Raw genomic sequence first — 22121 nt, forward strand, 5'->3', positions numbered from 1 at the left:
TATATCGACTTAAACGTTTTGCAGATATTGAGATTCTTACAAATATTGGTTTAATAATGAAAAAGTTAAATTTGATTGTATTGCATCCACCGGGATGGTGGGAGAGCTCATACCTATTTTGAAGTCTAGGAAAAACGTTGGGTTGAAAAAAAATCACATCAAATTCACTTTACATAATCCCTGGTTCTACTCTACCTTAATGTAAATCCAGCTTACCTAATCATAATCAAGATGTGGCACAAGAAAAAATAAACTTTCAGAAAGAAAATAGCAAACAAACCATTTACCCTGGTGGTGCCAACTAACCATCAAAATAACCACTACAAACCAAATATATAAATTTAAACCAACCCTGACTTAGTTTCATCTAACAAAGTCAACAAATGTAACCATCAAACATTATTTTGTTACCCACTCATCATTTGACATACTGGGATAGCAGAGTAGTAAATCTGACCGTTTGGTTACGAGAACTTTCCAATATTGGGACTGTGCAAGTATGTTTGAAATATGTCTAACCCTCAACAACTTCAGAGCCAACAACAACTTCAGATCTAATTATTTATATATAAAAGTGCCATTTAACAGCTCAGTAACTGCCCTTGTCAGATCACACTTTGAATATGCTATTCAATTCTGTCTCCAAAATTAATCAAAGAAAATGCATTACAAATTCTAGAGCAATATAATTGGTAATGTAATCATTCATAGATGCACATTTTAGATTTTGATAAAAGTAGTCCCAATGGAATCCTTACACTGTAGAGTTCATAAATAATTAGGGATTTTAGATGGAGTTTTAAGTTTTCATATGATAGGAAAGTCGTGGGGAATCCACTGTTACCACTCTCATCAAAATTTATCAGACAGAGAAAAAGGAACACCTACAGCATCCCTAAGTCATTTTCAGATGGCTTCATCTTTCAATCTACTTGTCTATCTCTCTGTCTATATCTGTGATGCCTGTTTTCACCTGAAACTCACTCAAGGGGTTGGCCATGGTAACAAAGTCTCCATAACGAATGAATTTCAGTGCAGTATTTGGAGAGGCTCCTGCCTAATGTTGCTGATGGCAATCTTTACCTAATGCTCCTACTTACTGTTTCTACCCATTACCTCTACCTATTGTTCCTGCCTAAATGTTCCTACCTACCACTTCTATCTAGTTTTCCTACTATTTTGCCAAAAGGCAGCAGTAGTGCATCGTGCTTATGGCAAGAAAATCTAGAGTTAAGAAGAATGAGCTGTGTGAGTTAAACTTTGTCAAGTGTTATTTATGATAAGGAGAGAATGTTTATTTGCGGACAGAAAAGACAGCTACCTTGGTCAGAGTAGTGCACTTAACATTAACTGAAGTGCTGACTCATGGACACAACCATCACTAACCTTCCCAATACCAATGTGGGTAGTACTGGTAACATACCTCTCTGATCATTGGCTGCCTACCAACTGCTATCTACTGATGGCTTCATCAGTTACATGGAACTTTGTTTGGACTCTTTAGAGGTTTATTTGATTTGTAAATCAATGTACAAAAAGACTACAGGCTATTTCAAAGTGTAGGAATAACTGGTGAAAGCAGTCCTGGTGGAAAAAATACTATTTAAAGAAAGGTTCAGCAAGGTAGCTGACCAAATATTGCTTGGAGCATCCATATTGGAATTTCCGTGCAAACACTACAATGCATACCACAACAAAAGTGAAATGTCTTCCTGTTTAAAGGGAGATGTGACACAGCATTTAGTGGCAATTAATCAAACTGTGTTCTAACACCTAAGAAATTAAGGCCTCATAGTAAAGTACCCACAGTTCTAATCTGGTAAGTCACACCCCTTACAAAGTTCACTCATAGAGAGAAGCTGGAAAAGACATCTAAAAATGATGTCATTTTTCATAAATTTATGGATTTTAGCATCATTGGGGAAAAAAATTTATATAAACTTGAAAGTCATATCTTTTCTATTCCCTCAAGGAAGAGGCTCTTAATCATGTTGTATGATCAAATGTCAGCATGAATTATTTAAAACACTCATGCTCAGTATATAAACATGAAATTGTCATACCATAACCACTAACACTACAAACATTATTTGTCATAAGAAATAACGGATATTACGAACAAATAGACTGCTAGTTATATGACCCCAGATTTTCTGTCCTTCGTAACCCAAATACTAACAAGTTAATCAATATTAAAAGAGAGATATCAGGAAATGCTTTTTACTAATTTTGTCATGACGCTCTTCTTGGCATGATTTGCCTCTTTTTTGCTTATTTTGCTGATAACTATATGGCTTTGATGGCTTTACAGAACTTTTTTTTGTTGGTGTTTAACTCCTTAGCTCCTCAGTTAGGCTTCTTTTCAAATCCTGTGAATCTCAGTTTTCAAGTTCTATAAAAAAAATTATTTCACCTAACAGTTTCAAAGATATTTATAAAACAATGAAAATCACTATTCCTCTCTTTCCCAGTGTCACAGGAGGTCTTCCCCTCACCAACCCCTTTAACACTCTCCTTGTAAACTCCCCATCTTGCATTTTTTCCACATGCTTAAACCACCTTAAAGTACCATGTTTCACCCAGTCTACCACTCCACAATTCATTCCCTGCCATACCCCCTCTCTCATACATCCCATTATTTCTCTCTTCATTCCATGTCGTCGTACTATGTGCTTCTCTCAAATAACTCATTTCCACAGTTTTTGACCTCTATGACTCATTCCATGTCCATGTTTTGGCTGCATAGATCAGGGTCAGGAGGACTATGCTATCTCTTAATCTTTTCTTCACTTCCATACTTACACCTATACCTTACATTATTGTATTGAGGGACCCAGTGCCTCTTCTAACCTGTACTGCTCGTGCTTGCTCCCTTATCTCTCCCTCCATATCACTGAACTTACCCAAGATAGCTACTAAATACTTTAGTTCTTTAACCTCTTCCAGTCTTTCTACCCCCTATCTATGATACAGTTTAGTACATATTCTTCTTTCACTCAATAGGGTTTTCCAAAATCTATACTTTCACTCTGTTTCCTTTCAAAGACATTACTTTAAAATGCATTTACCTTCAATAGGTCAGGTTTACATACATCATAAAGCACAGTGACAACCTTCTGCAACTCATTTTCAATCTTAGCAAACAACACAGTATCATCTGCAAACAGGCTTATCACAAGCCACCATGCCTTACCACCACATTTTGTCTGCACCCCATTTCCCAATTTTGCTTTCACCTCTTTATAACTCTATCCATATATATATGTTTAAAAGCTACAGTGACAAAACACAGCCCTGTCTCACACCCAAATGTTTGCTGAACTTTTGCTCAACTCTCCATCCACTCCTTCACATACATTTGCTACCCTGTAAAAGGCTTTCACACAATCTAAAAGTTTTGCTCCCAAAAGCTGGTTGCTTGTGCATGTGCCAACACCACTAGCTAGACAGCACAATACATGGCAAGCTGCTACATCACATGATTACTGTGTGGCCGTCGGCAACTCAAGATAGGCTGTTGTGTTAACCAATTTTTTTCCTACATGTTGAGGGTCTGGAACTCTATTGCCTCATGCCTTTCCCAATAACTATGACCTGGCACATTTCAAAAGACAGGTTTTTCACTTTCTCCATAATTCATAAATACTTTCCGTTGTCTTTTCTTTTTTGTTTCATAATTCTTAAAATATTTTGATTAAGGTCTGACCTTGTTGTGGTATTTTGTCCATGACTGGAGCCTTTAGCATAAAAAATGTTGTTCCCCTACCATGTGTACCTATATCACATCTCATAAAGCATTTCATTCTGCTCTGTCATATGCTTTCTCCAGATCCATAAAAGCTGCATACATCTTACCTTTTGCTAGATACTTTTCTAGTGATTTTTACCCAAAAGAAAAAAAAAAAAAAAAAAAATCTGATCCACACATCCCCTACCTTTCCTAAAACATGGTTACATGCTCCTCACTTATTCTTCATTCAGTCACTTCCATCACTATAACACTCTTGCATACACATTTTCCTGGTATACTTACCAAACATTCCCTTATAATTGCTATATACAACCTTAGCACCTTTGAATAAAGGAACAATAATAGCTTTCATCCAATCCTTAGGCACAAATTTCTTTCCGTGCCAAAGTAAATATCAAGTTGATGCACTATCACATTTTCTCCTTCATACTTAGCATTTCATTTGTAATCTCAACCACTTCAAGTGACATTCCTTACTTCACCCTCATTATTGCTCTGTATACCTCCCTTCTTGCTACAGGCCCCTGCATCCTTTTCCTTTCATCCTCCATACCCATACATGTAACAACTGCTGCCTCACCTTCCCTCACATTCATCAGTTCTTCAAAATCTTTACATCTTCCTTCTGCTTCCATCTCAAAAATTCAGTAATCTTTTTCCAGTAGTCTCAGTCCTATTATAAATCTCTGAAGCTGTCATGAGATGGCACATTGTGTAGATTTTACTTATTTTTTCCTCCTTTTACTTTCAGGAAGCAGAAGTCATAACCTCCATCCAAACATATAGCATACAAGTATTTTCTCCATGTTGCCACACACTTCAGATGCATTCTAGTGCAGGCCCAAGTTCTTCAATATTTTCTATGAATTCTTTTAAAGTTGATGTATAATCATTTAAAGCTAAAGTCATTACTAGTTTTACAGGCCACTGTATAATCTCTTCATTGCTTTACATCAATAATAATACAGTGATACTGAACAGTTTTTATTAATAAATGACATTAGATATTTCATTTTTTTATGTCACAGATTCAGTGTTAGTTTGATTCACCTTGAGATTATAGTTATAAATCTTAATATCCTTCTTTCAACATTTCAGGTGTCTGATTATGACAAATTTTATCAAGATCAAGAAAACACTCCCACTGTTGCTCACCAGAAAATTAAGATGCCCAAGTTTGTCATACATAGGACAAAAAATTCCACAAACCCTTGGAAACAAAGGTTTTGAAGGTCAATTGTTTTATTCCACTGCAGCACTAGGACAGAGCAAATTTAAGCCTTGCCAAGCAAGAGGCAAGTGGCAAGGACAAACATTACTGATGCCTTGCTCTTTTCAATATGTTCCAAGCAAAATTCAAAGCCAAACTTTCTTTTCTGTATTTCGTAGAAAACGTAAAACTGCACAGCAATTTCAAGAGGCTGATAAAGTTGATTCGCATTATGAATTGATTTACAATGTTCATGATGGTGTTCGCTATGTACAGTTAGGAATGGGAATGTTGAATATTCTTTCTGCAGCCATCACTGCAAATGTATGTATGTTTGCTTTAGGTGTCCCACCGTCTTACTTTGAAATAGTTTTAGCATTTCCTGTAGAATCAGGTATATTCATAAGTATTAATTCTTTAATATGTTTTGCACTTCTTAAAGTTATCAAGTGGTATCCACTTCGTATTTATTATAGTGACTTGGAGGACAAATATCTAGCAATATTTATGGGTGTCCATCCATTTGCAATACGTTCATTAAAAATACAGCCAGGAGAAGTGAAACTTTCACCACCAAATAAAATAGCAGAAAATGTATTGCCATGGGCCTCTGACATTTATGCAATATCATCTCAGAGAATATTTCTTTTTATTCACCATTTTAGATTCCCTTCATATTATAATAAATTACTAGGTTACATTCAAGAATCTTGTGTAAAATGAGAAATGATATTTTCTAGCAATGCCATGTACTAGTTTCTCAATAGTTTCATAAAGTGCAAACAGAAATTGTATATATTTAATGATGCTGTGTATAATCATTTTGCAAGTATCTTATATTAAATTTATTGGAGGTGGAATGATGGAGTGAAAAAGATTTTGAAAGATCAGGGCCTGAACGTGCAAGAGGATGAGGGGCATGCACGGAATATAGTGAACTGGAATGATGTGGTGTACTGGGGTTGATGTGCTGTTAGTGGACTAAACCAGGGCATGTAAGGCATCTGGGGTAAACTATGGAAGGATCTGTGGGGCCTGGATGTGGATGGAAAGCTGTGGTTTTGATGCATTGCATGTGACAGCTGGATACTGAGTGTGAATGGATGTGCTTTTTTTTCATGTTTCCTGGCACTACCTCGCTGATGCAGGGGGTGGCGATGCTGTTTCCTGTGGGGTGGGGTGGTGCTGGGAATGAAGGCGTGTATATATGTATGTGTATGTATATGTATATGTTGATACATGTATATGTATGTGTATGTGCGTTTTTGTGTATGTGTGTTTGTATGAGTGGATGGTCCTTTCTTCATCTCTTCTGGCACTACCTCGCTGATGTGGGATACAGCAATCAAGAATAAAAAAATCATTATGCATGTGAATGGTGCAAAAAGCAACTCCTGAGGCAAAAGTTGTAATTTTTTTTACTTAAGTGTGATGATGGGATTTAAATAACTGTTAAGTATTGGCATCTGATGAGATAGATTTTCTCCACAAAACATGTCATGCCACATGTATGTATAGAAAAATTATCTTGAATAAAATTGTATGAACTCCTACTGAAGTGAGATTTCACCTTCATTCTATCATCATGAACTAGTGTGATCATCACATCTATATGTGTATATGAGTGGATGGGTCATTCTTTGTTTCCTGGTGCTACCTTGCTGACGTGGAAAATGGCAGTCAAGCACAATGATGATAATAAAAATTCCTGAGTGTCGTAGAGGTGACTAAAGGGCAGAGGCAGGGGGCTGGAAACCCTCCTCTTCTCACATTTCAATTTCTAAGAGAAGAAACAGGAGTGAAGCAAAGTGTGCTCATCCTCCTTGAAGGCTCACATTGGGATGTCTCAATGTGTTGATGTAACTAAGATGAGAAGAAAGGAGAGATAGGTAGTACATTTGAGGAAAGAAACCTGGATGTTCTGGCTCTGAGTGAAACAAAGCTCAAGGGTAAAGGGGAAGAATGGTTTGGAAACATCTTGCGAGTAAAGTCAGGGGTTGGTGAGAGGGAAAGAGGTAAGGAATAAGTAGCACTTCTAAAGCAGTTGTGGGAGTTTGTGATAGAGTGTGATGAAGTAAATTCTAGACTGATGTAGGTAAAACTGAAAGTGGAAGGCATGAGGTGGGTGATTACCGGTGCTGATGCACCTGGCAACGAGAAGAAAAATCATGAGAAGCAAGTGTTTTAGGAGCAGGTGAATGAGTGTGTTAGAAGTTTTGGTGCACTAGACCAGTTATTTGTGATGGATGATTTGAATGCGAAGGTGAGTAATGTTGCAGTTCAGGGAATAATTAGTGCGCATGGGGTATTCAGTGTTGTGAATGGCAATGGTGAAGAGTTTGTGGAGTTGTTTGCTGAAAAATTACTGGTGATTGGGAAAACCTGGTTTAAAAAGAGAGCTATACAAAAGTAAATGTATGTGAGGAGGAGAGATAGTCAAAGGGGCAGCTGGCAGGATGTCTGACTGATATCTTGTGGAGGCCAAGGTGAAGGTCTGTACAGGTTTTCAAAATGAGGAGAGAATGTCAGGGAGAAGAGAGTGATGAGAGTGAGCTTGGAAAGGAGAAAGGTGAGAACAAATGAAGTGAGGGGAGTGGGTGAGGAATGGGAGGTATTTAGGGAAGCAGTGAGGTCATGTGCAAGAGACACATGTAGCATGAGAAAGGTGGGAGGTGGGCTGATTAGAAAGAGTAGTGAGTGGTAGGGAAGAAGGAGTAAAGTTGTTTGTGAAAGAGAAAAGAGAGGAGTTACTTGTAAGGAAGGAGTGAAATGACTAGGATATGTATAAGAGAAAGCAGGAGGGCAAGAGAAAGGTGCAAGGGTTGAGAAAGAGGGGAAATGAGAGTTGGGGTGAGAGAGTATCATTAAACTCTAGGAAGAATAAAAAGATGTTTTGGAAGGAGTTAAATAATGAGCAAAAGACAAGGAAACAAATGGGAACATCAGCAGTGGAGGCAAGGGGGAAGTGATAACGGGTAGTGATGGAGTAAGGAGGGGATGGAGCGAGTATTATGAAGGACTGTTAAAAGTGATGATAGAGTGTCAGTGTGGTGTGCGAAATGAGAGAGTCAGGGAGAGAAGTTTGGGGAAGAGGGATGAGGTGGTGAAAGCTTTGTGGCAAGGCAGCAGGAGTGGATAGTATTGCAGTTGTATTTATTAAGAAAGGGAGTGCCTGTGTTGTTGATTGGTTGGTAAGGATATTCAGTGTAAGTATGGATCATGGTGAAGTGCCTGAGGATTGGTGGAATGCATCTATTTTGCTATTGTACAAAGGCACATAGGATAAAGGCGTGCTTAAACTACTGAGGCATAAGTTTGTTAAGTATACCTTAAACATTGTATGGGAGGTTATTGATTGAGAGGGTGAAGGCATGTACAGATTATCAGATGGGGGAGGAGCAGCGTGGTTTCAGAGGTGGTTGAGGATGTGTGGATCAAGTGTTTGCTTTGAAAAACTTGTGTTACAAATACTTAGAAAAAGAGATGGATTTGTATCAGTTTTTTTTATCTGGAGAAGTCATATGATAGTGTTGATAAAGATGCTTTGTGGAAGGTATTAAGTATATGTGGTGTGGGAGTATGCTGATAGAAGCAGAGAAGTTTTCATCAAGGGTGTAAAACATGTGTACGAGTAGGAAGAGAGGAGAGTAATTGGTTCCCAGTGGAGGTCGGTCTGAATAAGGGGTGTGTGGTGTCACCATGGTTGTTTGATTTGTTTTTGGATTGGGTTGTTAGGGAGGTAAATGCAAGAGTTTTGGAAAGAAAGGTGAGTATGCAGTCCGTTGGGGATGTGATTGCCAGGGAAGTGAGTCAGTCATTGTTTGCCAATGATACAGCACTGGTGGCTGAGTCAAGTGAGAAACTGCAGAAGTTAGTGACTGAATTTGGGAAAGTGTATGAAAGGTGAGAGAGTAAATGTGAATAAAAGCAAGGTTATTATGTTCAGCATGGTTGAGGGACAAATTAGTTGGGATGTAACTTTGAATAGAGAAAAACTGGAGGAAGTGAAGTGTTTTAGATATCTAGGGAGTGAACTTGGCAGTGAGTGGAACCATGAAAGTGGAAGCGAGTCAGAGGTTGGGTGAAGGGACAAAAGTTCTGGGAGCACTGGAGAATGTGTGGAAAGAGAAAATATTATCTGAAAGAGCAAAAACGGGTATGTTTGAGGGAATGGTAGTTCCAACAATATCATATGGTTGCAAGTCATGGGCTATAGATAGGGTTGTGCAGAGGAGGATAGATGTGTTGGAAAAGAAATGTTTAAAGACAATATGTTGTGTGAGATGGTTTGATCGAGTGAGTAATGAAAGGACAAGAGAGATGTGTGGTAGTAATAACAGTGTGGTTGAAAGAGCAGAAGAGGGTGTATTGTAATGGTTTGGACATTTGGAGAGAATGAGTGAGGAAAGGTGGACAAAGAGGATATATGTGTCAGAGGTGGAGGGAACAAGAAGTGGGAGACCAAATTTGGAGGTGTAAAGATGGAGTGAAAAAGATTTTGAGCAATTGGGGCATGAACATGCTGGAAGGTGAAAGGTATGCATGCATTGGAGTGAATTGGAACGATGTGGTATACTGGGGTCGACGTGCCATCAATGGACTGAACCAAGGCTTGTAAAACATCTGAGATAAACTAAGGAAAGGTCTGTGGGGCTTGGATGTGGATAGGTAGCTGTGGTTTTGGTGCATTATACATGACAGCTAGAGACTGAGTGTGAACGAATGGGGCCTTTGTTGTCTTTTCCTAGCGCTACCTCGCGAACATGCGGGGGGAGGGGGTTGTTATTTCATGTGTGGCAGGGTGGCGATGGGAATGAATAAAGGGAGACAGTATGAATTATGTACATGTGTACATATGTATATGTCTGTGTGTGTATATATATTTATATGTGTACTGAGATGTATTTATATGTATGTGTATGTTTATTCATCCCTAGGGATAGGGGGGAAAAATACTTCCCATGCATTCCCCATGTGTCTTAGAAGGCGACTAAAGGGGACGGGAGCAAGGGCCTAGAAACACTTTCCTCCTTGTAACTTAACTTTCTAAAAGGGGAAACAGAAGAAGGAGTCATGCGGGGAGTGCTCAACCTCCTCGAAGGCTCACACTGGGGTGTCTAAATGTGTGTGGATGTAACCAAGATCAGAAAAAAGGAGAGACAGATATTATGTTTGAGGAAAGGAACCTGGATGTTTTGGCTCTGAGTGAAACAAAGCTCAAAGGTAAAAGGGAAGAGTAGTTTGGGAATGTCTTTGGAGTAAAACTGGGGGTTGGTGAGAGGACAAGAGCAAAGGAAGGAGTAGCACTACTGAAGCAGGAGCTGTGGGAGTATGTGATGGAGTGCAAGAAAGTAAGCTCTAGATTGATATGGGTAAAACTGAAAGTAGATGGAGAGAAATGGGTAATCATTGGTGCATATGCACCTGGTCATGAGAAGAAAGATCATGAGAGGCAAGTGTTTTGGAAGCAGCTGAGTGAGTGTGTTAGCAGCTTTGATACACGAGACTGGGTTATAGTGATGGGTGATTTGAATGCAAAGGTGTGTAATGTGGCAGTTGAGGGTATAATTGGTGTACATGGGGTATTCAGTGTTGTAAATGGAAATGGTGGAGAGCTTGTAGACTTGTGTGCTGATAAAAGACTGGTGATTGGGAATACCTGGTTTGAAAAGAGAAAGATATACATAATTATACGTATGTAAGTAGGAGAGATGGCCAGAGAGCATTATTGGATTACATGTTAATTGATAGGCACCTGAAAGAGAGACTTTTGGATGTTAATGTGCTGAGAGGGGTAACAGGAGGGATGTCTGATCATTATCTTGTGGAGGCGAAGGTGAAGATAAGTAAAGGTTTTTAGAAAAGAAGAATGTTGGGGGTGAAGAAAGTAATGATAGTAAGTGAGCCTGGAAAGCAGACTTGTGTGAGGAAGTATCAGGAGAGATTGAGTGCAGAATGGAAAAAGGTGAGAGCAAATGATGTAAGGGGAGTGGGGAAGGAATGGGACGTATTTAGGGAAGCAGTAATGACTTGCGCAAAAGATGCCTGTGGCATGAGAAAAGTGGGAGGTGGGCAGATTAGAAAGTGGTGGGATGAAGAAGTAAGATTGTTAGTGAAAGAGAAGAGAGAGGCATTTGAATGATTTTTACAGGGAAATAGTGCAAATGACTGGGTGATGTATAAAAGAAAGAGGCAAGATGTCAAGAGAAAGGTGGAAGATGTGAAAAAGAGGGCAAATGAGAGTTGGGTTGAGAGAATATCATCAAATTTTAGGGAGAATACAAAGTCATGAAAACAATTGGGAACATCGGTGAAGGGGCAAATGGGGAGGTAATAACAAGTAGTGGTTAAATGAGAAGGAGATGGAGTGAGTATTTTGAAAGTTTATTGAATGTGTTTGATGATCTGAGTGGGAGATATTGGATGTTTTGGTCGAGGTGGTGTACAAAGTGAAAGGGTCAGGGAGAACGATTTAGTAAACAGAGAAGAGGTAGCGAAAGCTTTGCGGAAGATGAAAGCCAGCCAGGCGGCAGGTTTGGATGGTACTTCTGTGGAATTTATTAAAAAAGGGGGTGAGTGTGTTGTTGACTGGGTGGTGAGGACATTTAATATATGTATGGTTCATGGTATAGGATCAGGTGTTTGCTTTGAAAAATGTATGTGAGAAATACTTAGAAAAGCATATGAATTTGTATGTAGCATTTATAGATCTGGAGAAGGCATATGAGAGAATTGATAGAGATGCTCTGTGGAAGGTATTAAGAATATATGGTGTGGGAGGTAAGTTGTTAGAAGCAGTGAACAGTTTTTATCGAGGATGTAAGGCATGTGTACATGTAGGAAGAAAGAAAAGTGACTGGTTCTCAGTGAATGTTGGTTTGCGGCAGGGGTGCGTGATGTGTCCATGGTTGTTTAATTTGTTTATGGATGGGGTTGTTAAGGAGGTGAACACAAGAGTTTTGGAATGAGGGGCAAGTATGCAGTCTGTTGAGGATGAGAGAGCTTGGGAAGTGAGTCAAATGTTGTTCGCTGATGATACAGCGCTGGTGGCTGATTCGGGCAAGAGACTGCATAAGCTGGTGACCGAGTCTGGTAAAGTGTGTGAAAGAGGAAAGCTGAGAGTACATGTGAATAAGAGCAAGGTTATTAGGTACAGTAGGGTTGAGGGGCAAGTCAATTGGGAGGTAAGTTTGAAAGGAGAAAAACTGGAGGAAGTGAAGTGTTTTAGATAACTGGGAGTGGATTTGGCAGCTGATGGAACCATGGAAGCGGAAGTGAATCATAGGGTGGGGGAGGGGGCGAAAGTTCTGGGAGCGTTGAAAAATGTGTGGAAGTCGAGAATGTTATCTTGGAAAGCAAAAATGGGTATGTTTGAAGGAATAGTGGTTCCAACAATGTTATATGGTTGCGAGGCATGGGCTATAGATAGAGTTGTGCGGAGGAGGGTGTATGTGCTGCAAATGAGATGTTTGAGGACAATATGTGGTGTGAGGTGGTTTGATTAAGTAATGAAAGGGTAAGAGAGATGTGTGGTAATAAAAAGAGGGTGGTTGAGAAAGCAGAAGAGAGTGTTTTGAAATGGTTTGGTCACATGGAGAGAATGAGTGAGGAAAGATTGACAAAGAGGATATATGTGTCAGAGGTGGAGGGAATGAGGAGAAGTGGGAGACCAAATTGGAGGTGGAAAGATGGAGTGAAAAAGATTTTGAGGGATCGGGAACTGAACATGCAGAAGGGTGAAAGGCATGCAAAGAATAGAGTGAATTGGAACGATGTGGTGTACTGGGGTTGATGTGCTGTCAATGGATTGAACCAGGGCATGTGAAGCGTCTGGGTTAAACCTTGGAAAGTTTTGTGGGGCCTGGAAGTGGAAAGGGAGCTGTGGTTTCGGTGCATTATACATGACAGCTAGAGACTGAGTGTGAATGAATGTGGCCTTTGTAGTCTTTTTGTAGCACTGCCTTGTGCACATGCGGGGGAGGGGGTTGTCATTTCATGTGTGGCGGGGTGGTGACGGGAATGAATAAGGGCAGACAGTATGAATTATGTACATGTGTATAAATGTATATGTCTGCATGTATATATATATGTATACGTTGAGATGTATAGGTATGTATATGTGCTGTGTGTGGACGTGTATGTATATACATGTGTATGTGGGTGGGTTGGGCCATCCTTTTGTCTGTTTCCTTGCGCTACCTCGCTAACGCTGGAGACAGCAACAAAGTATAATAGAAAAAAAAAAAAATGGTCCATGGTGATGTGCCTGAGGATTGGTAGAATGCATGTATAGTGCCATTGTACAAAGGCAAATAGGATAAAGGTGAGTGTTCAAATTACAGAGGTATAAGTTTGATGAGTATTCCTGGGAAATTATGTGGGAGGATATTGATTGAGAGGGTCAAAGCATGTACAGAGCATCAGATTCGGGAGGAGCAGTGTGGTTTCAGAAGTGGTAGAGGATGTGTGGATCAGGTGTCTGCTTTGAAGAATGTATGTGAGAAATACTTAGAAAAGCAGATGGATTTGTATGTAGCATTTATGGATCTGAAGGCATATGATAGAGTTGCTAGAGATGTTCTGTGGAAGGTATTAAGGGTATATGGTGTGGGAGGTAAGTTGCTAGAAGCAGTGAAAAGCTTTTATCGAGGATGTAAGGCATGTGTACGAGTGATTGGTTCCTATTGAATGTTGGTTTGTGGCAGGGGTGCGTGATGTCTCCATGGTTGTTTAATTTGTTTATGGATGGGGTTGTTAGGGAGGTGAATGCAAGAGTTTTGGAGAGAGGGGCAAGTATGCAGTCTGTTGGGGATGAGAGGGCTTGGGAAATGAGTCAGTTGTTGTTCACTGATGATACAGCACTGGTGTCTGATTTGGGTGAGAAACTGCAGAAGGTGGTGACTGAGTTTGGTAAAGTGTGTGAAAGAAGAAAGCTGAGAGTAAATGTGAATAAGAGCAAGGTTATTAGGTTCAGTAGGGTTGAGGGACAAGTTAATTGGGAGGTAAGTTTGAATGGAGAAAAACTGGAGGAAGTGAAGTGTTTTAGATATCTGGGAGTGGATTTGGCAGTGGATGGAACCATGAAAGCAGAAGTGAGTCACAAGGTAGGGGAGGGGGTGAAGGTTCTGGGAGAGTTGAAGAATGTGTGCAAGGCAAAAATGGGTATGTTTGAAGGAATAGTGGTTCCAACAATGTTATGTGGTTGTGAGGCATGGGCAACAGATAGGATTGTGCAGAGGAGGGTGGATGTGTTGGAAATGAGAAGTTTGAGGACAATATGTGGTGTGAGGTGGTTTTACCAAGTAAGTAATGAAAGGGAAAGAGATGTGTGTTAATAAAAAGATTGTGGTTGAGAGAGCAGAAGAGGGTGTATTGAAATGGTTTGGTCACATGGAGAGAATGTGTGAGGAAAGATTGACAAAGAGGATATGTATGTCAAAGGTGGAGGGAATGAGGAGAAGTGGGAGATCAAACTAGAGGTGGAAGGATGAAGTGGAAAAGACTGAGCAATCGGGGCCTGAACATACAGGAGGGTGAAAGGCGTGCAAGGAATAGAGTGAATTGGAACAATGTGGTATACCGAGGTCGATTTGCTGTCAATGGATTGAACCAGGGTATGTGAAGCATCTGGGGTAAACCATGGAAAGTTTTGTGGGGCCTGGATGTGGAAAGGGAGCTGTGATTTCGGTGCATTACATATGACAGCTAGAATCTGAGTGTGGACAAATGTGGCCTTTGTTGTCCTTTCCTAGTGCTACCTCGCGTGCACATGTGGGGAGGGGGGGTGTCATTTCAAGTGTGGCGGAGTGGCGATGGGAATGGATGAAGGCAGCATGTATGTGCATGTGTATATATGTATATGTATATGTTGAAATGTATAGGTATGTATATGCATGTGTGTGGGCGATTATGTATATACATGTGTATGTGGATGGGTTGGCCCATTCTTTCATCTGTTTCCTTGCGCTACCTCGCTAACAAGAGAGACAGCGACAAAGTGTAATAAAATAATAAAACAATGTTTATTCAGGAGTAGGTGCATGTATGGATATATATCTGTATATGAGTGGATGTGTCCTCCCTTGTCTGTTTTTCTCTTTAAGGCTCAGTCCTCTGTTCTTGATGCTACCTCAATAACGCGGGAATTGGTGATCAAGTGAAATGAATAAATATAAGTTTGGGTGAGAGAGTATCATTAAATTTTAGGGGGGATAAAAAGATGCTTTGGAAGGAGGTATATAACATATTCAAGACAAGAGAACAAAGTGGGGAAGTAATAAGAGGTAGTGATAAAGTGAGGAGGTGTAATGAGTATTTTGAAGGTTTGGTGGATGTGTTTGATGATGGAGTGGCAAATATAGGGTGTTTTGGTTTGTGTGGTGTGCAAAGTGAGAGGGTCAGGGAGAATGGTTTGGTTAAGAGAGAAAAGGTAGTGAAAGCTTTGTGGAATATGAAATCCGGCAAGGCAATGGGTTTGGATAGCATTGCAGCAGAATTTATTAAAAATGGGGGTGACTGTGATGTTGACTGGTTGGTAAAGATATTCATTGTATATATGCCTGAGGATTGGCGGAATGCATGCATAGTGCCATTGTACAAAGGCAAAGGGGATAAAGGTGAGTGTTCAAATTACAGAGGCATAAGTCTTGACTATTCCTGGGAAATTATATGGTAGAGTATTGATTGAGAGGGTGAAGGCATATACAGAGCATCAGACTAGGGAAGAGTAGAGTGGTTTCAGAAGTGGTAGAGGATGTGCGGATCAGGTGTTTGCTTTTAAGAATGTGTATGAGAAATACTTAGAAACACAGATGGATTTCTGTGTAGCATTCATTGATCTGGAAAAGGCATATGATAGGGTTGATAGATATGCTTTGTGGAAGGTCTTAAAAGTATATGATGAGGGAGGTAAGCACTAGAAACAGTGAAAATTTTTACCAAGGATGTAAGGCATAGGAAGAGAGGAGAGTGATTGGTTTCTAGTGAATGTTGGTCTGCGGCAGGGGTGTGTGATGTCCCAATGGTTGTTTAATTTGTTTATGGATAGGGTGGTTAGGGAGGGAAATGCAAGAGTTTTGGAGAGAGGGGTGAGCAAAAGTCTGTTGGGGACGAGAGGGCTTGGGAAGTGAGTTAGTTGTTGTTTGCCAATCATACAGCTCTAGTGGCTGAATTGAGTGAGAAACTGCAGAAATTGGTGAATGAATTTGGAAAAGTGTTTGAAAGGAGAAAGTTGGGAGTAAATGTGAATAAGAGCAAGGTTATTAGGTTCAGTAAGGTTGAGGGATAAGTTAAGTGGAATGTAAGTTTGAATGCAGAAAAATTGGAAGTGAAATGTTTTAGATATCTGGAAGTGGACTTAGTGATGGGTGGAACCATGGAAGAGAAGCGAGTCTCAAGGTGGGGGAGGGGGCAAAGGTTCTGAGAGCAATAAAGAATGTGTGGAAGGAGAGACCATTATCTCAGGGAGCAAAAATGGGTATGTTTTAAGGAATAGTAGTTCAACAATGTTATATGGTTGCAACTCATGGGTTATACATAGGGTTGTATGGAGGAGGGTGGATGTGTTGGAAATGAAATGTTTAAGGACAATATGTGGTGTGAGGTGGTTTGACCGAGTAAGTAATGAAACGGTAAGAGAGATGTGTGGAAATACAAAAAAGTGTGATTGAGAGAGCTGAAGGTCTGTTGAAATGGTTTGGACATATGGAGAGAATGAATGAGGAAGGATGACAAATAGGATATATGTGTCAGAGGTGGAGGGAACAAGGAGAAGTAGGAGATCAAACTGGAGGTGAAAAGATGGAGTGAAAAAGATTTTGAACAATCACAGCCTGAACATACAGGAGGGTGAGTGGTGTGCAAAGATCGAGTGAAATGGAATGATGTGGTATACCAGGGTCAACATGCTGTCAGTAAACTGAACCAGGGCATGTGAAGTGTCTGGGGCAAGCCATGGAAAGGTCTGTGGGGCCTGGATGTGAATAGGGAGCTGTAGTTTCGTTGCATTACACATGGCAGCTTGAGACTGAGTGTGAACATATGTGACCTTTTTTGTCTGTTTTTCCTGGCAATACCTCCCTGAAGCAGGGGGTAGCGATGCTGTTTCCTGTGGGGTGGTGTAGCACTAGGAGTGAATGAAGGCAAGCAAGTATGAATATGTACATATGTATAAATGCATATGTCTGTGTATGTGTCTGTATATGTGTATATGTTGATAAGTATATGTATATATATATACAGGTGCATGAATGGGCATTTACATATATGTATATGAGTGGATGGGCAATTCTTCTGTTTCCTGGTGCTACCTCGCTGATGTGGAAAAGAGAGATTAAGTATAATATATATATATATTCTTTTATTTATACTTTGCGGAAGATGAAAGCCGGGAAGGCAGAGGGTTTGGATGGTATTGCAGTGGAATTTATTAAAAAAGGGGGTGACTGTATTGTTGACCAGTTGGTAAGGATATTTAATGTATGTATGACTCATGGTGAGGTGCCTGAGGATTGGAGGAATGCTTGCAGTGCCATTGTACAAAGGCAAAGGGGACAAAAGTGAGTGCTCAAATTACAGAGGTATAAGTTTGTTGAGTTATCCCTGGGGATAGGGGAGAAAGAATACTTCCCACGCATTCCTCACGTGTCGTAGAAAGCTACTAAAGGGGACGAGAGTGGGGGGCTGGAAACCCTCCCCTCCTTGTATTTTAACTTTCTAAAAGGGGAAACAAAAGAAGGAGTCATGCAGGGAGTGCTTATCCTCCTCGAAGGCTCAGACTGGGGTGTCTAAATGTATGTTGACGTAACCAAGAACAGAAAAAAGGAGAGATAGGTAGTAAGTGTGAGGAAAGGAACCTGGATATTATGGCTCCGAGTGAAACGAAGCTCAAGGGAAAAGGGGAAGAGTGGTTTGGAAATGTCTTTGGAGTAACGTCACGGGTTAGTGAGAGGACAAGAGCAAGGGAAGGAGTAGCACTACTACTGAAACAGGAGTGGTGGGAGTGTGTGATAGTGTGTAAGAAAGTAAACTCTAGATTGATGTGGGCAAAACTGAAAGAGGATGGAGAGAGATGGGAGATTATTGGTGCATATGCACCTGGGCATGAGAGAAAGATCATGAGAGGCAAGTGTTTTGGGAGCAGCTGAGTGAGTGTGTAAGTAGTTTTGATGCACGTGACTGGGTTATAGTGATGTGTGATTTGAATGCAAAGGTGAGTAATGTGGCAGTTGAGGGAATAATTGGTGTACATGGGGTGTTCAGTGTTGTAAATGGAAATGGTGAAGAGTATGTAGATTTATGTGCTGAAAAAAGACTGGTGATTGGGAATACCTGGTTTAAAAAGAGAGATATACTTAAGTATATGTATGTAAGTAGGAGAGATGGCCACAGAGCGTTACTGGATTACGTGTTAACTGATAGGCGCACAAAAGAGAGACTTTTGGATGTTAATGCTGAGAGGTGCAACTGCAGGGATATCTGATCATTATCTTGTGGAGGCGAAGGTGAAGATTTGTAGAGGTTTTCAGAAAAGAAGAGAGAATGTTGGGGTGAAGAGAGTGGTGAGAGTAAGTGAGCTTAGGAAGGAGACTTGTGTGAGGAAGTACCAGGAGAGACTGAGTACAGAATGGAAAAAGGTGAGAACAAAGGACATAAGGGGAGTGGGGGAGGAATGGGATGTATTTAGGGAAGCAGTGATGGCTTGCGCAAAAGATGCTTGTGGCATGAGAAGCGTGGGAGGTGGGCAGATTAGAAAGGGTAGTGAGTGGTGGGATGAAGAAGTAAGATAATTAGTGAAAGAGAAGAGAGAGGCATTTGGACAATTTTTGCAAGGAAATAATGCAAATGAGTGGGAGATGTATAAAAGAAAGAGGCAGGAGGTCAAGAGAAAGGTGCAAGAGATGAAAAAGAGGGCAAATGAGAGTTGGGGTGAGAGAGTATCATTAAATTTTAGGGAGGATAAAAAGATGTTTTGGAAGGAGGTAAATAAAGTGCGTAAGACAAGGGAACACATGGGAACTTCAGTGAAGGGGGCTAATGGGGAGGTGATAACAAGTAGTGGTGATGTGAGAAGGAGATGGAGTGAGTATTTTGAAGGTTTGTTGAATGTGTTTGATGATAGAGTGGCAGATATAGGGTGTTTTGGTAGAGGTGGTGTGCAAAGTGAGAGGGCTAGGGAGAATGATTTGGTAAACAGAAAAGAGGTAGTAAAAGCTTTGCGGAAGATGAAAGCCAGCAAGGCAGCGGGTTTGGATGGTAAGGTTATTTAATGTATGTATGACTCATGGTGAGGTGCCTGAGGATTGGCGGAATGCTTGCATAGTGCCATTGTAGAAAGGCAAAGGGGATAAATGTGAGTGCTCAAATTACAGAGGTATAAGTTTGTTGAGTATTACTGGTAAATCATATGGGAGGGTATTGATTGAGAGGGTGAAGGCATGTACAGAGCATCAGACTGGGGAAGAGCAGTGTGGTTTCAGAAGTGGTAGAGGATATGTGGATCAGGTGTTTGCTCTGAAGAATTATTTATTTATTTTTATTTATTCATTTATTTTGCTTTGTCGCTGTCTCCCGCGTTAGCGAGGTAGCACATTGAAACAGACGAAAGAATGGCCCAACCCACCCACATACACATGTACATACATACATGTCCACACACGCAAATATACATACCTATACATCTCAATGTACACATATATATACACACACAGACATATAAATATATACACATGTACATAATTCATACTGTCTGCCTTTATTTATTCCCATCGCCACCTAGCCACACATGGAATAACAACCCCCTCTCCTCACGTGTGCGAGGTAGCGCTAGGAAAAGACAACAAAGGCCCCATTCGTTCACACTCAGTCTCTAGCTGTCATGTAATAATGCACCTAAACCACAGCTCCCTTTCCACATCCAGGCCCCTCAGAACTTTCCATGGTTTACCCCAGACGCTTGACATGCCCTGGTTCAATCCACTGACAGCACGTCGACCCCGGTATACCACATTGTTCCAATTCACTCTATTCCTTGCACGCCTTTCACCCTCCTGCATGTTCAGGCCCCGATCAATCAAAATCTTTTTCACTCCATCTTTCCACCTCCAATTTGGTCTCCCACTTCTCCTCGTTCGCTCCACCTCTGACACATATATCCTCTTGGTCAATCTTTCTTCACTCATTTTCTCCATGTGACCAAACCATTTCAAAACACCCTCTTCTGCTCTCTCAACCACATTCTTTTTATTTCCACACATCTCTCTTACCCTTATATTACTTACTCGATCAAACCACCTCACACCACATATTGTCCTTAAACATCTCATTTCCAGCACATCCACCCTCCTGCACACAACTCTATCCATAGCCTATGCCTCGCAACCATACAACATTGTTGGAACCACTATTCCTTCAAACATACCCATTTTTGCTTTCCGAGATAATGTTCTCGACTTCCAAACATTCTTGAAGGCTCCCAGAATTTTTGCCCCCTCCCCCACCCTATGATTCACTTCTGCTACCATGGTTCCATCTGCTGCCAGATCCACTCCCAGATATCTAAAACACTTTACTTCCTCCAGTTTTTCTCCATCTAAACTTACCTCCCAACTGACTTGACCCTCAACCCTACTGTACCTAACAACCTTGCTCTTATTCACATTTACTCTTAACTTTCTTCTTTCACACACTTTACCAAACTCAGTCACCAGCTTCTGCAGTTTCTCACAAGAATCAGCCACCAGTGCAGTATCATCAGCGAACAGCAACTGACTCACTTCCCAAGCTCTCTCATCCAAACAGATTGCATACTTGCCCCTCTTTCAAAAACTCTTGCATTCACCTCCTTAACAGCCCCACCCATAAACAAATTAAACAACCATGGAGACATCACACACCCCTGCCGCAAACCTACATTCACTGAGAACCAATCACTTTCCTCTCTTCCTACACATACACATGCCTTACATCCTCGATAAAAACTTTTCACTGCTTCTAACAACTTGCCTCCCACACCATATATTCTTAATACCTTCCACAGAGCATCTCTATCAACTCTTATCATATGCCTTCTCCAGATCCATAAATGCTACATATAAATCCATTTGCTTTTCTAAGTATTTCTCACATACATTCTTCACAGCAAACACCTGATCCACACATCCTCTACCACTTCTGAAGCCACAATGCTCTTCCCCAATCTGATGCTCTGTACATGCCTTCACTCTCTCAATCAATACCCTCCCATATAATTTATCAGGAATACTCAACAAACGTATACCTCTGTAATTTGAGCACTCACTCTTATCCCCTTTGCCTTTGTACAACGGCACTATGCAAGCATTCCGCCAATCCTCAGGCACCTCACCATGAATCATTTATTTTGCTTTGTCGCTGTCTCCCGCGTTAGCGAGGTAGCGCAAAGAAACAGATGAAAGAATGGCCCAACCCATCCACATACACATGTATATGCATACATGTCCACACACGCAGATATACATACCTATACATCTCAATGTCCACATATATATACACACACAGACATATACATATATACACATGTACATAATTCATACTGTCTGCTTTAATTTATTCCCATCGCCACCTCGCCACACATGTAATAACAACCCCCTCCCCCCCTCATGTGTACAAGGTAGCGCTAGGAAAAGACAACAAAGGCCCCATTCGTTCACTCAGTCTCTAGCTGTCATGTAACAATGCACCGAAACCACACCATGAATCATTTGAATCATACATACATTAAATAACCTTACCAACCAGTCAACAATACAGTCACCCCTTTTTTTTAATAAATTCCACTGCAATACCATCCAAACCCGCTGCCTTGCTGGCTTTCATCTTCCGTAAAGCTTTTACTACCTCTTCTCTATTTACCAAATCATTCTCCCTAACCCTCTCACTTTGCACACCACCTCGACCAAAACACCCTATATCTGCCACTCTATCATCAAACACATTCAACAAACCTTCAAAACACTCACTCCATCTCCTTCTCACATCACCACTACTTGTTATCACCTCCCCATTAGCCCCCTTCACTGAAGTTCCCATGTGTTCCCTTGTCTTACGCACTTTATTTACCTCCTTCCAAAACATCTTTTTATTCTCCCTAAAATTTAATGATACTCTCTCACCCCAACTCTC

At 40.7% G+C, this 22121-nt stretch overlaps 2 protein-coding genes across 2 annotated transcripts in view; one reads left to right on the top strand and one right to left on the bottom strand.

The window, feature by feature from the left end:
* The window catches only part of LOC139756551 (uncharacterized), a 7509-nt gene extending 995 nt beyond the window's left edge, over nucleotides 1-6514 (top strand). Inside the window, exon 2 of the mRNA XM_071676138.1 lies at nucleotides 4850-6514. Coding sequence (XP_071532239.1) covers nucleotides 4850-5684 — 835 coding nt within the window. The 3' untranslated portion in view covers nucleotides 5685-6514. The remainder of the gene's footprint in view (nucleotides 1-4849) is intronic.
* LOC139756557 (uncharacterized) overlaps nucleotides 1-22121 on the bottom strand; it is a 119041-nt gene that overhangs the window by 89774 nt on the left and 7146 nt on the right. The gene's annotated exons all lie outside the window — the stretch shown is intronic.

Source organism: Panulirus ornatus, chromosome 2, assembly GCF_036320965.1.
Source record: "Panulirus ornatus isolate Po-2019 chromosome 2, ASM3632096v1, whole genome shotgun sequence".
NCBI classification, from domain to species: Eukaryota; Metazoa; Arthropoda; class Malacostraca; order Decapoda; family Palinuridae; genus Panulirus; species Panulirus ornatus.